Source organism: Macaca mulatta, chromosome 3, assembly GCF_049350105.2.
Source record: "Macaca mulatta isolate MMU2019108-1 chromosome 3, T2T-MMU8v2.0, whole genome shotgun sequence".
Taxonomy (NCBI): Eukaryota; Metazoa; Chordata; class Mammalia; order Primates; family Cercopithecidae; genus Macaca; species Macaca mulatta.
The window spans coordinates 190,407,380-190,417,692 of record NC_133408.1 but is presented as its reverse complement, the minus strand read 5'-3'; the positions used below and the strand labels follow the sequence as shown (position 1 = coordinate 190,417,692).

General features: G+C 55.0%; 1 protein-coding gene across 5 annotated transcripts in view; it reads left to right on the top strand.

Moving 5' to 3' along the window:
- The first annotated feature begins 9,522 nt into the window (after positions 1 to 9,522).
- Positions 9,523 to 10,313, top strand: part of KCNH2 (potassium voltage-gated channel subfamily H member 2) — a 33,318-nt gene continuing 32,527 nt past the window's right edge. For 2 of the 5 annotated variants that reach the window (XR_013415715.1, XM_015135279.3), the window contains exon 1: positions 9,523 to 10,006. Coding sequence is in view for 2 of the 5 variants with exons in the window: in XM_015135279.3 (XP_014990765.3) it covers positions 9,931 to 10,006 (76 nt within the window). In the remaining 3 variants the exon portion in view is untranslated. The remainder of the gene's footprint in view (positions 10,007 to 10,313) is intronic. The other 3 variants (XM_077997721.1, XM_077997724.1, XM_077997720.1) reach the window with 2 other exon arrangements.

Below are 10,313 nucleotides of genomic sequence, written 5' to 3'. Positions count from 1 at the left end.
GGAAGAGGTTCACCAGGCTCTGCCCCAGGGAGCCCACCTGAGGGCTCCATGCCCCCTCCCTGCTCCCCAGCTGGGGAGCTCCCCATCTCACAGTTCTGTAGTTGCCCATGGGTCGTGCATCCTGGGCTCCTTCACTGACCAGACTCCTCATCTGGGCCCTGCCCCTCCAAAGCTAATTTGGGCCGAGAGCATCTGGGTGGATATGAAGGCTTTCCCATCCGTGGGAACTTGAAATTTCCCTTTTTTGGCCGGGCGCGGTGGTTCACGCCTGTAATCCCAGCACTTTGGGAGGCCGAGGCGGGCGGATCACGAGGTCAGGAGATGGAGACCATCCTGGCTAACACGGCGAAACCCCGTCTCTACTAAAAATACAAAAAACTAGCCAGGCGTGGTGGCGGGCGCTTGTAGTCCCAGCTACTCGGAGGCTGAGGCAGGAGAATGGCGTGAACCCGGGAGGCAGAGCTTGCAGTGAGCCGAGATTGCACCACTGCACTCCAGCCTGGGCGACAGAGCCAGACTCCGTCCCCGCCCCCGCCCCCCCAAAAAAGTCCTTCTTTTGTTTTTTTTTTTTTTTGAGACGGAGTCTCGCTTTGTCTCCTGACCTCGTGATCCGCCCGCCTCGGCCTCCCAAAGTGCTGGGATAACAGGCGTGAGCCACCGCGCCCGGCCAAAATTGCCCTTTATTCTGGGGATCCAGAGTGAGAACGAGGGGGTTTCAGGAGCAGGCTGAGGCCTCCTGAATGCTCACAATAGGTGCCCTGTCTTGGGCTCTGAGGGCCCTACATACAAAGTCATCCTATCTGCTGAGGCAAAGATATAAGGTTACCTCGGACTTGGGATGGATGGTTGTCAGGGATCCATCTGACAGGCCCTGCCCACTTCCTGCCTCCTCGTGTCTCCCTCTGCTGCCACCCCTCAGCCTGGCCCAGTTTCCTGGCAAGGTTGCTGTGGCACTAGGTCTTTTGGGAATCGGGGCTTTGAGCCTCAAGTGTGCCCAGCACGGAAATTCCATAGCAACTGTCACTGGGATCGTCTGGGCAGAACCCTCTTAGGTGCCCCCAGGAGGGGCTGGGCCCTCTCTCCAGACCAGGGTGGAAGGAGCAGCCTTTAGAGCCCCCTGCTGATTTGTGAGATGTGGAAATCTTGACTCCAAGCCCTGGCGAACCTTCAGTCATTGGTGACTTGTCTTTTTTCCTGCTCTCCCCAAATAGATTACATGCCCCTGACTCCCAGTGACCTCCTAGAGGCGTCCCTGACATATTTGCTGTTGATGATAACCTGAGGCTTCCCTGGGGCTCCCAGGAAATGGGGTTCCCAGTCTGTTGTCTGGTTTCCCAAACACCAGCCCCGGCTGCTGCGCTGGGCACTGCTGAGCCCACCTCCTAGAGGAAGACGGTGTTCTGCCGCGCGGATCCAGAAGGGGGAGCTCTCAGGGCCTGTTCTTTTTCAGCGGGGAAAGATTGAATCCTCTCTTCCCGGACATTCAGCGCCCCAGCATTGCGATCGGCCTCTGCCGTCACCTTCACACCCTCACTGGCTCTATGTGGCCCTGCACTGGACTGCTGGTCCCCCAGAGGGACAGAGATGAGGTCCTGACCACAATTCTCAGCTCAGCCAAATTCTCCCTAAGCCTTCCAACCTTGAGAAGCCTTCCCTTACACTTCTGGCTTTAAAACGATTCCTTCAGACCCTGAAGTCAAAGCATTCATTGTCTGTCCGCGCGCCGTGGCTCACACCTGTAATCCCAGCACTTTGGGAGGCCCAGGTGGGAGGATCGCGTGAGCCCAGGAGTTTGAGACCATCTTGGGGAACATAGGGAGATCCTGTCTCTATTTTACAAAAATGAATAACATTTTTAGAAAAAGAAAAAGCATTCATGGTCCGCACGACTTCTTAGACTTGGGAGCTAGGACTATGTAACTTCTCTTGTCAGCTGCCATTATTTGTATTTGGCTCCTGTAATATTGTCTAATCATAGGTGAAAATCTTGTCTTTCCAACCAATTGCAAATTTTGTAAGGCCAGGGACTGTACTGTATATCATATATTTCCTTAGGCGCATTTCTCAGTGGGGGGTACATAGAAAGCAATGGATAATTGTTTGTGGGTATATCAGAGAGATGATGGAGTGGGAGACCTGTTTTTTTTTTTTTTTAAACGGAATCTCGCTCTGTCGCCCAGGCTGGAGTGCAGTGGTGTGATCTCTGCTCACTGCAAGCTCCACCTCCCGGGTTTATGCCATTCTCCTGCCTCAGCCTCCCGAGTAGCTGGGACTACAGGCGCCCGCCATCTCGCCCGGCTAGTTTTTTTTTTTTTTGTATTTTTTAGTAGAGACGGGGTTTCACCATGTTAGCCAGGATGGTCTCGATCTCCTGACCTAGTGATCCGCCCGTCTCGGCCTCCCAAAGCGCTGGGATTACAGGCTTGAGCCACCACGCCCGGCCTGTTTTTGTTTTTTGAGACAGGTTCTCACTCTGTTGCCCAGGCTGGAGTGCAGTGGTGACATCATGGCTCACTGCAGCTGGGCACGGTGGCTTATGCCTGTAATCCCAGTACTTTAGGAGGCTGAGGAGGGTGGATCACTTGGGTCCAGGAGGTCAAAACCAGACAGGGCAACATAGTGAGACCTTGTCTCTAAAAAAAAAAAAAAATGCAAAAATGAGCCAGGCATAATGGCGCACGCCTGTAGTCCTAGCTGCTTGGGAGGCTGAAGTGGGAGGAACACCTGAGCCCGAGAGGTCAAGGCTACAGTGGGCCACGATTGTGTCACTGCACCCCAGCCTGGGAGACAGAGTGACACCCTGTCTCAGAAAAAGAAAAGTTAACAGCTAGCTGCAGCCTTGACTTACCCGGCTCAAGTGATCCTCTTGCTTCAACTTCCTGAATAGCTGGGACTACTGGTGTGTGCCATCACACCCAACTAATATTTTCTTTTTGCAGAGATGAGGTCTCACTATGTTGCCTAGGCTGGTCTTGAACACCTGGGCTCAAGCCATCCTCCCACCTCAGCCTCCCAAAGTGCTGGGATTACAGGTGTGAGCCACTGTTCCTGGCCATGTAAGACCTATTTGAACCTGAGTTATCTTCTCAGGTCCTCGGTGTTGGCTGGCTCAGTAGCTGATGATTCTTGGGATGGGCTAGGATATGAAGCTACTGTTGGGTTAGCATTTTCATTCCAAGCCGGGGTAGGCTCTTAATTCTGCCTGATATTGGCAGAATGAACAGGAAAAGTTCTGGAGAGCTGACAGAGCCACCTCTGTATCTAGAGTGCTCTGGTCTCTCTCTCTCTCACACACACATCTCAAATTTCTTTAGCTCTTGTTATATGTGGTATGTAATCCCCCACCTGGCTTGGTGTGGTGGAAAAATCACTTAACTAAGAACCAGGGGACACTATTTCATGTCCAGCTCCATTTCTAACCTGTGGCACAACCTTGAGGCAGAGTCCTTGTCACTGTGAATCTTTGTTTTATTGTCTAATATATGAAAGTGTTTGTTCCTGGCTCTAATATGTTATAAAGCAACATAAACTCCCAAAGTAAATCCTAAGAGTTGCAAGTGTAAAGTTCAGGGGTTTATTCACATCTTTTTCTGATGGCTGTCAGGGGAGTGAGGGAGGAAGGCACACTCTGAAAGCGGGTGAGACGTGGTGTTCTCAGCACTGACTGCCAAACCCAGCTCTTGTTTCACCCTGTGCTGCCTCCAGGAGCTACTGTCCAGCTCCAGAGGCATTTTCAGGATTTGGGGTGACCATCTAATGCACTGTGTCCTGAAGAGTGCCTCAGTCTTGTCACCTGGGCTGCCCTCCCTGGTTTTCTGCTGAGCCTGCCATAAAGTGTTTTCAGCACCTTGGACAGAGAAAGCCCCAACCTGGCTGGAGGCATTGAGTAGCTAAGAGAGCTTGGGATCTCCTCCAGGGCCAGCTTCCCTGGCAAGGTAGCCCAAAGCATGTCTTGGTTCTTCATATTTTTTAATCCCTCAAAGCTACTAAAAAATAAATCCCCTAATATATGTCAAAACAGTGTACTAGTTCTGCAAACTGTCAGGGCATTATTTAAAACAAAACCAACCTATTTTCTAGAATAGTGTTAGGTACACATTAGGTGCTTAGTAAATACATTTAAAAAGGAATACATGCAAATTCAACCTCCAGACAAATGTCCCAGCCTCCTTATAATCAGATTCTTTCTCCCCATCAGCCCATCCTATATACTAATTCTGGAGCTTCCAGTACTTGCTAAGTTTTGGAGCCTCACTTGAAGCCCCTTCTCGTGTCTAAAAATCCAAGTCCTTAAATCAAAGGAACAGATGACTATTAAGTTTTCAGTCAGAGGAAACTGAAACTGGCCCCTTCTCTTTCTCATCTGGGGTATAAGTATAGATTGATGGGGAAACCCACACCTGACTCCTCTTTGGATCTTGCTTTATGAAGATGTTCACCACCTTCCTTTGTACCCCAGAAAGCCCTTACCATGCAGAAGGACCAAAATCCCCCAGGAAGTTTTCCAAGCTACCCCAGCCCACCCAGAGCCCTCCTTCTTCTGAACAACCCCTCCATGTATCCTCAATGTCACCAGATTGTTCTTCTGACATTTCATATCCAAGTTTTTTCATGTCCATTGGTTCTTTTCCCAGTTAGATAATGAGTTCCTTGTGTTTGTGGTTTCCAGTAGATGCTACTGTGATGCAAACACAGCAGATAAAATGGGAGATTGATCAGTCTCAGGGGCTTCTATCTTGTCCTTAGGGGTCTCCTGCGTCACTTATTTTTAGTATGACATAAATATGCGGGCTGGACTACTGGCTCCAAGCGCACCCAGGATGAGAGAGCAGAGGCAGGAGGTGGAGGTAAAGATGGGTATTGAGGAGAAATGGAGGAACCACTCATGGGTGGGTGTGTTGCTGTGTGGAATTAAGGAATCACTCACTGCTAGAGCTGGAAGGGATCTCAGAGATCAGCTTGTTTGGTCTCCTCATTTTACAGGTAAGGAAAGTGAGATTTAGTGGTACTCCTAAAGTTACACAACAAATGGGCCCTTTTCCATCACCTCTGACCCGGTTCAAGTGTTGGGCGTCTTTCCCTTGGACTATTGTATTGCTCTATGTGGCAGACGATATTTTCCCAAGGTGGTCGTGCCAATACATATGCTTTTCTTCCAGTGTGACAGCAACACCCCTCCACTGAGAGGTGGGGGTCTATGTTGGTTCTCCTTGCATCTGATGGGCCACGATTACAGCAGAAGTTGCTTTATGTGATTTTTTAAGGCTAAGTTACTCAAGGTAATACAGCTGCTGACTGGACTTCTCTTGGGACACTGGCCCTTGGAACACAGCCACCATGCTGTGAGGGAGCCAAGTGGCCACACAGAAGGGCTTCATGTAGCTGTCTGGCCCCAGTCCTAGCTCAGGTCCCAGCCAACAGCCAGCACCAACCACCGAATGTAAGTAGATGAACCTTCCAGTCTCTAGTTTGGAGTAAAGCAGAGAAAAGTGGTCCTGGTGGAAACTACCCCAATTGCAAATCCATGAGCAAAATATATCCAGTTAAGCCACTGGATCTTGGGATGGCTGTTACACAGCAATAGGTAATGGAAAAACCTCATATCCACCTCATTTTCTCCAAACTATTTTACATGTGTCATTCAATCAATAAACCTTTTTTGGATACCTACTCTTTGCCAGGGTCTGTACAAAGACAGACACAATATCTACATTCGTGGATTCTGCATTCAGCTGCCACTACTGTTTCCTTACTCTTTCCTGCCACTACTGTGTCCCCTTTGCAGACAGAATAAAATTCATAGTCCTCAGCCCTCTGCAAATGGTGCCAGCCTGCTGCTCCACTGCCACCACTTCAAACTATTTTGTCCCCAGACCCAATCTCCATTCTCCTTTCTTTATATATCTTTATGTTGTCTCTTCTATCTGCAATGCTTCTGCCCTGCCCCATCTCCAACCTTCAAGGACCTGCTCTGAAATTTCCTTCCCTGGCAAGGCCCTCCAAGACTCCTCCGGTTGAAATTAACTGACACCTCCTCGTAATCCCACAGCACTGACTGCAGACTGCAGTTTCTGTCTGCCCACCGTCTCCTCAAAACTCACTAGACTGTGAATCCCTGGAGGAGGGATCCTGGCTTATCTCTCTTGTCCCCCAGCAGTGTCTGGCACAGAGCCCAGTACTTAGAAAGCCCCCAGTAAACACTTGTCAATGCAACTAGTAGCAGAACCAGAATTAGAAGTCAGATCCCCCGAATCCTAGTCTCCAGGGCCTTACTTGCTTCTTTTGACATCACAAAGGCAGGGAAAATGTCCCACCAAACGTGGGGATCAGGTTGTCCAGAGAAGACCTTGGAATGTGCCAGGGGTTGGCGGGATTGCTACATGTGGAGCTGCAGAGGCGATGAGTGAAGAGAGTCCTGGCTTCTAGCTAGGGGTTTCAGGTGAGTTCCTTCCTTCCATCCTTTCTTCCTTCTTTCTTTCCTTCCTACTTCCTTTCTTTCTATCAATAAGCCCTGATCATCCATTTCTGGAGGGGAAACATGCTGTTTCTTTGATTCTTTTCTCCTCCAACTCCAGTTCGTATCTGAAAAAAATCTCTATTCTAGGGACCAGTTGCACAGAAAAACAAAAAGCTCCACCATGTTCAAGCATCAAGGGACTGCTCATGCTGTTCTTCCTCCCCCAGGGTTTCCCAGGAACCATTGCTCTGTAAGCTGTCTCTCCTGTGCCCAGCTGACTGGAACAGCTTCCCAGTCCCCTGTGGGTAACCCCAGGCTCTGCTGGGCCTGACTTTGGTGGTGTCTTGCCTGGCCTGCTCCTTGGGGGACCTCGGGCAGAGCAGGCTTCCATTTCTCTTTTTCCTTCCAAGATGTCCTGGCTCCACGCCTTTGGACTGAGCAGGAGCAGAGAGCAGGGTGGGCAAGATGCTTTCTGCAGACTTTTCTCCCTAAATTGTTTCTTTTTGGGAGCTGGGAGGAGCCTAGATATCTCACTGTAGCCTTTCTCTTCCCTCAGTCACAGGCAGGGTGCGGGAGAGCTCTTCCCAGGAATGGTCTCTGAAATGGCTCTTGGAGCTGAGATGGGGGTGGGGCAGATTCTAGAGGCTTAACAGCCCAGCTCTTGGTATTAGGGTTGGACACTTTTCTCTTTGTCCCAGATCTGGGGGTAGCAGAGGTGGGAAGTTGATGGCAGTGGGGGCTTCTCCATCAGCTCATCTGAAGGCCCAGAAACGTTGCTTTGGGGAGAGCTTGCCCCTTCTCACAGCTTCTCTTCCTCAGCTCAATTCTTGAGTGTGGGGGCGGCTAAGTGGGTCTGCCTTCAGGCCTCCAAGGAAGTCAGAAATCTACATTCGGCTTTGACTTCTGAGTATGTGGAGTGGGCTGGGGGGAGAGAGGGAGAGATCTGGCTCTCCTCAGCTTGAGGGAGCAGCTATCTTCTTGCCTCTGTGCACAGAAGGAGGGCTATCCTGTGCCTGGGCTCCTCTCTGTTTGGGAGGATGAAGGGCTCCTCTGACTCCTTTGTCTTCCCTTTGGGATAAGAGCAGAGGCCTGCCCCAGCAACGTGGGTGCAGGAGTGGAGGACAGCTGGCCAGCTCTGATGAGTGGCTCCTTCCCTTCAGGGACTGGCTCTCCCTCTCCTTTGGTCTGGAGACAGGGGGAGGCCACAGATGCCCCTTTCCCTTCTCGCTCTCCCATGCCCATTCTCAGCTGCTGGCCTTTGCTCACTTTCTCTCCATCCCCTGGCCTGGACAAGAGGACACTTCACTCATACGTGAATCATCCGGGATTCATAGCAGGCAACCCAGCAGCCAGGGGTGGCCGTGGGGCGGGGCGGGGGCTGGGCCAGTCATGGACTGGGTTCTACCTGGAACCCAGATGTGTTGATGCACCTGATGCCAAGTCACCAAGGAGGGGTAGCCTGTGCTGTGGAAGGCCCTGGGCCCCCTGGGGGGTGAATGAGGAAACTGCTGGCAGTGGAGAGGGCCTAAGGAATAACTGCACAGGCAAGAGCCTCTGGACTTTTTTAGAATCAGCTGGTGGAGCCACCTCCTTCTCTCCCACTGGCTGCCTCCCTGAGTCACTGCCCACCCACCAGCAAATAAAAAAGAGTGTCATCTGCTGGCCAGTGGCCCCATTTGGCCCCAGTGTTTGCATCTTTTTGCTCCTGGGTAGAAGGTGAGAGTCCGGGTAGGGTGGTCTCACTATGACAGTTCTTTCTGCGCCTTCCTCCTTTGGGACTCCGCTTCCTTTCCTGTCCTTTGTTCTTCCCCTCCCCCCACAACCCATGATGGTTCTCGCTGGTGACAAGACCCAGCCCCTGCTCCAAGGACAGAGGCAGCTGCAAGCCCTCAGGAGCCCCCACATGGCCCCATCCATCTAGACAGGTCTCTGATCCGGCTGCAGGGAGGGGACCCTCGGCTGTTCAGCTGCGACTCCTCCCTCCCCGCCCGCCCACTCAGCTGTCAACACTCGCCTCCCCGCCCTGGCCTTCCCGGGCCCCTGCCTGACTGCTAAGTCCGAGGACATTGCGCCCGGAGACCCTCACTCAGACCCTTGCAGGCGATGAGCAGGGGGCGGGCAGACACCCCGCCTGCCCTTGAGCATCCCCAGGCCTCCTTGCCTAAATAAGGGAGCCGCAGCTGGAGCGAGCCAGCTGGCCGCGGGGAGGGGCCTGCGGCTAGGCCAGGGTTTTCCGAGGGGCTGGGCCGCGGCCACCGCCGCAGGGCCCCGAGCCCGCCGATTGGGCCTGCAAGGCTGGCCCCGGGCTGCCGGGGGAGGGCAGGCCGCTCGCACACGGGGATCCCCCGGTTGGAACTTCGCGCTCAGGGACCTCTCTTTGATCCCGCAGCTAGGAGGCCGCAACTGCTGTCAGAATGTCCCTCTCTGTGCGGCTTCTCTGCAGAGCCCCACAGAGGGCTGTGTGTGTGTGTGTGTGTGTGTGCGTGTGTGTATGTGTGTGTGTTGGGGCAGGGGGCGTGCCTCTTCTAAATTTCACCCTCCCTTATTTAAGATCTCTGCTGGTCTGGGACCTCCAGATTGTTTTGCTTTTCCTATTTCCAGGGTCTCCCTTGACCCCGGACTCGTCTTCGCAGGGCCCAAGCCTTGCCCGGGTCACCCACAATAGGCACTGAGCGCATGCTGTGTGTACCAAGCCGGTGCTCGGCGTGGTGGGGAACCAGGGCATAAGGACCGGCCTTTTCCCTTCAAATCAGGTTTCTTAGCCGCTAATCTGGGGTGGGGGTGGAATCCCTTCCCCCCTCCCGGCCGCCTACAAGCCGGCCATCACACCTGTCCTCACGGTTCCCCCTGCCTAAGGGTCCCTTCCCCCTCTTCGGGGCGCGCGAGTCCCGGGGGCTCCTTGGCAGAGCAAGGGGCTGGCGCTGGGGGAGCACTCGGCGCGGCTCAGCCAATGGGAAGGGCGGGCGCGAGCGGTGGGAGGGGGGAGAGGGCGGCGCTGCGGGCGCGCGGCAGGCGGGAGGGGGCCGGGAGGCGGGGGCCGGAGCCGGAGGGGCGCGCGCCGCATTAACCCTTCCGCGGCCGGGCCGAGCCGCAGGCGCTGCCCGAGCCGCGGGCGCCGGAGCGGCTGTCGGCGCGGCGGCAGGCGGGAGCCAGGAGCCCGGGGCTCGGGCTGGCGGAGCGCAGCGCGGGGACGCGGCGGAGCGGGCCCCGCGGCTCGGCGGGGGCCGGCAGACAGGTGTGCCGGCGGCGGGCGGCTGGCGCTCAGGCGGCTCCAGGCCGGGCCCGGGGTCCGGAGCTGGGAGCCGGGAGCCGAGCGAGGACCCGGCGCCCGCAGTCCAGTCTCGGCCCCGCCCGTGCTCGGCTTGGCCGCGGGGTGCGGGGACCACGGCCCGGCCGGGCCACCCGAAGCCTAGTGCTGGGCCGGGTCGGGCCGGGGTGGGTGGGGGCCCGCCCGGCCCGCCCATGGGCTCAGGATGCCGGTGCGGAGGGGCCACGTCGCGCCGCAGAACACCTTCCTGGACACCATCATCCGCAAGTTTGAGGGCCAGAGTGAGTGGGGGAGGGGGCTGGGCGGGGAGGGGGCTCTGGGGGCGGGCCGAGCTCTTCCGAGTGTGGATGGGGGGGCGTGCCCGGGCCGAGTCCATCGCCAAGTGCGAGTCAATGGAGCCTGGTGGGCCCCAGGCTCTGGCGGGGGGCGGCTGGGGCAAGGCTTGGTGCACCGAGGCCGTGGGCACCGGGCCAAAGGGCTTGGGGCGGGAAGCTCAGCTCAGGCTTTTGGGATCAGAGAGTGTGTGTGACACGCCGAGTGTGCAGGGAAGGGACGTGGGATGGAGTGTGCAGGTGTCCCCAACTTTGG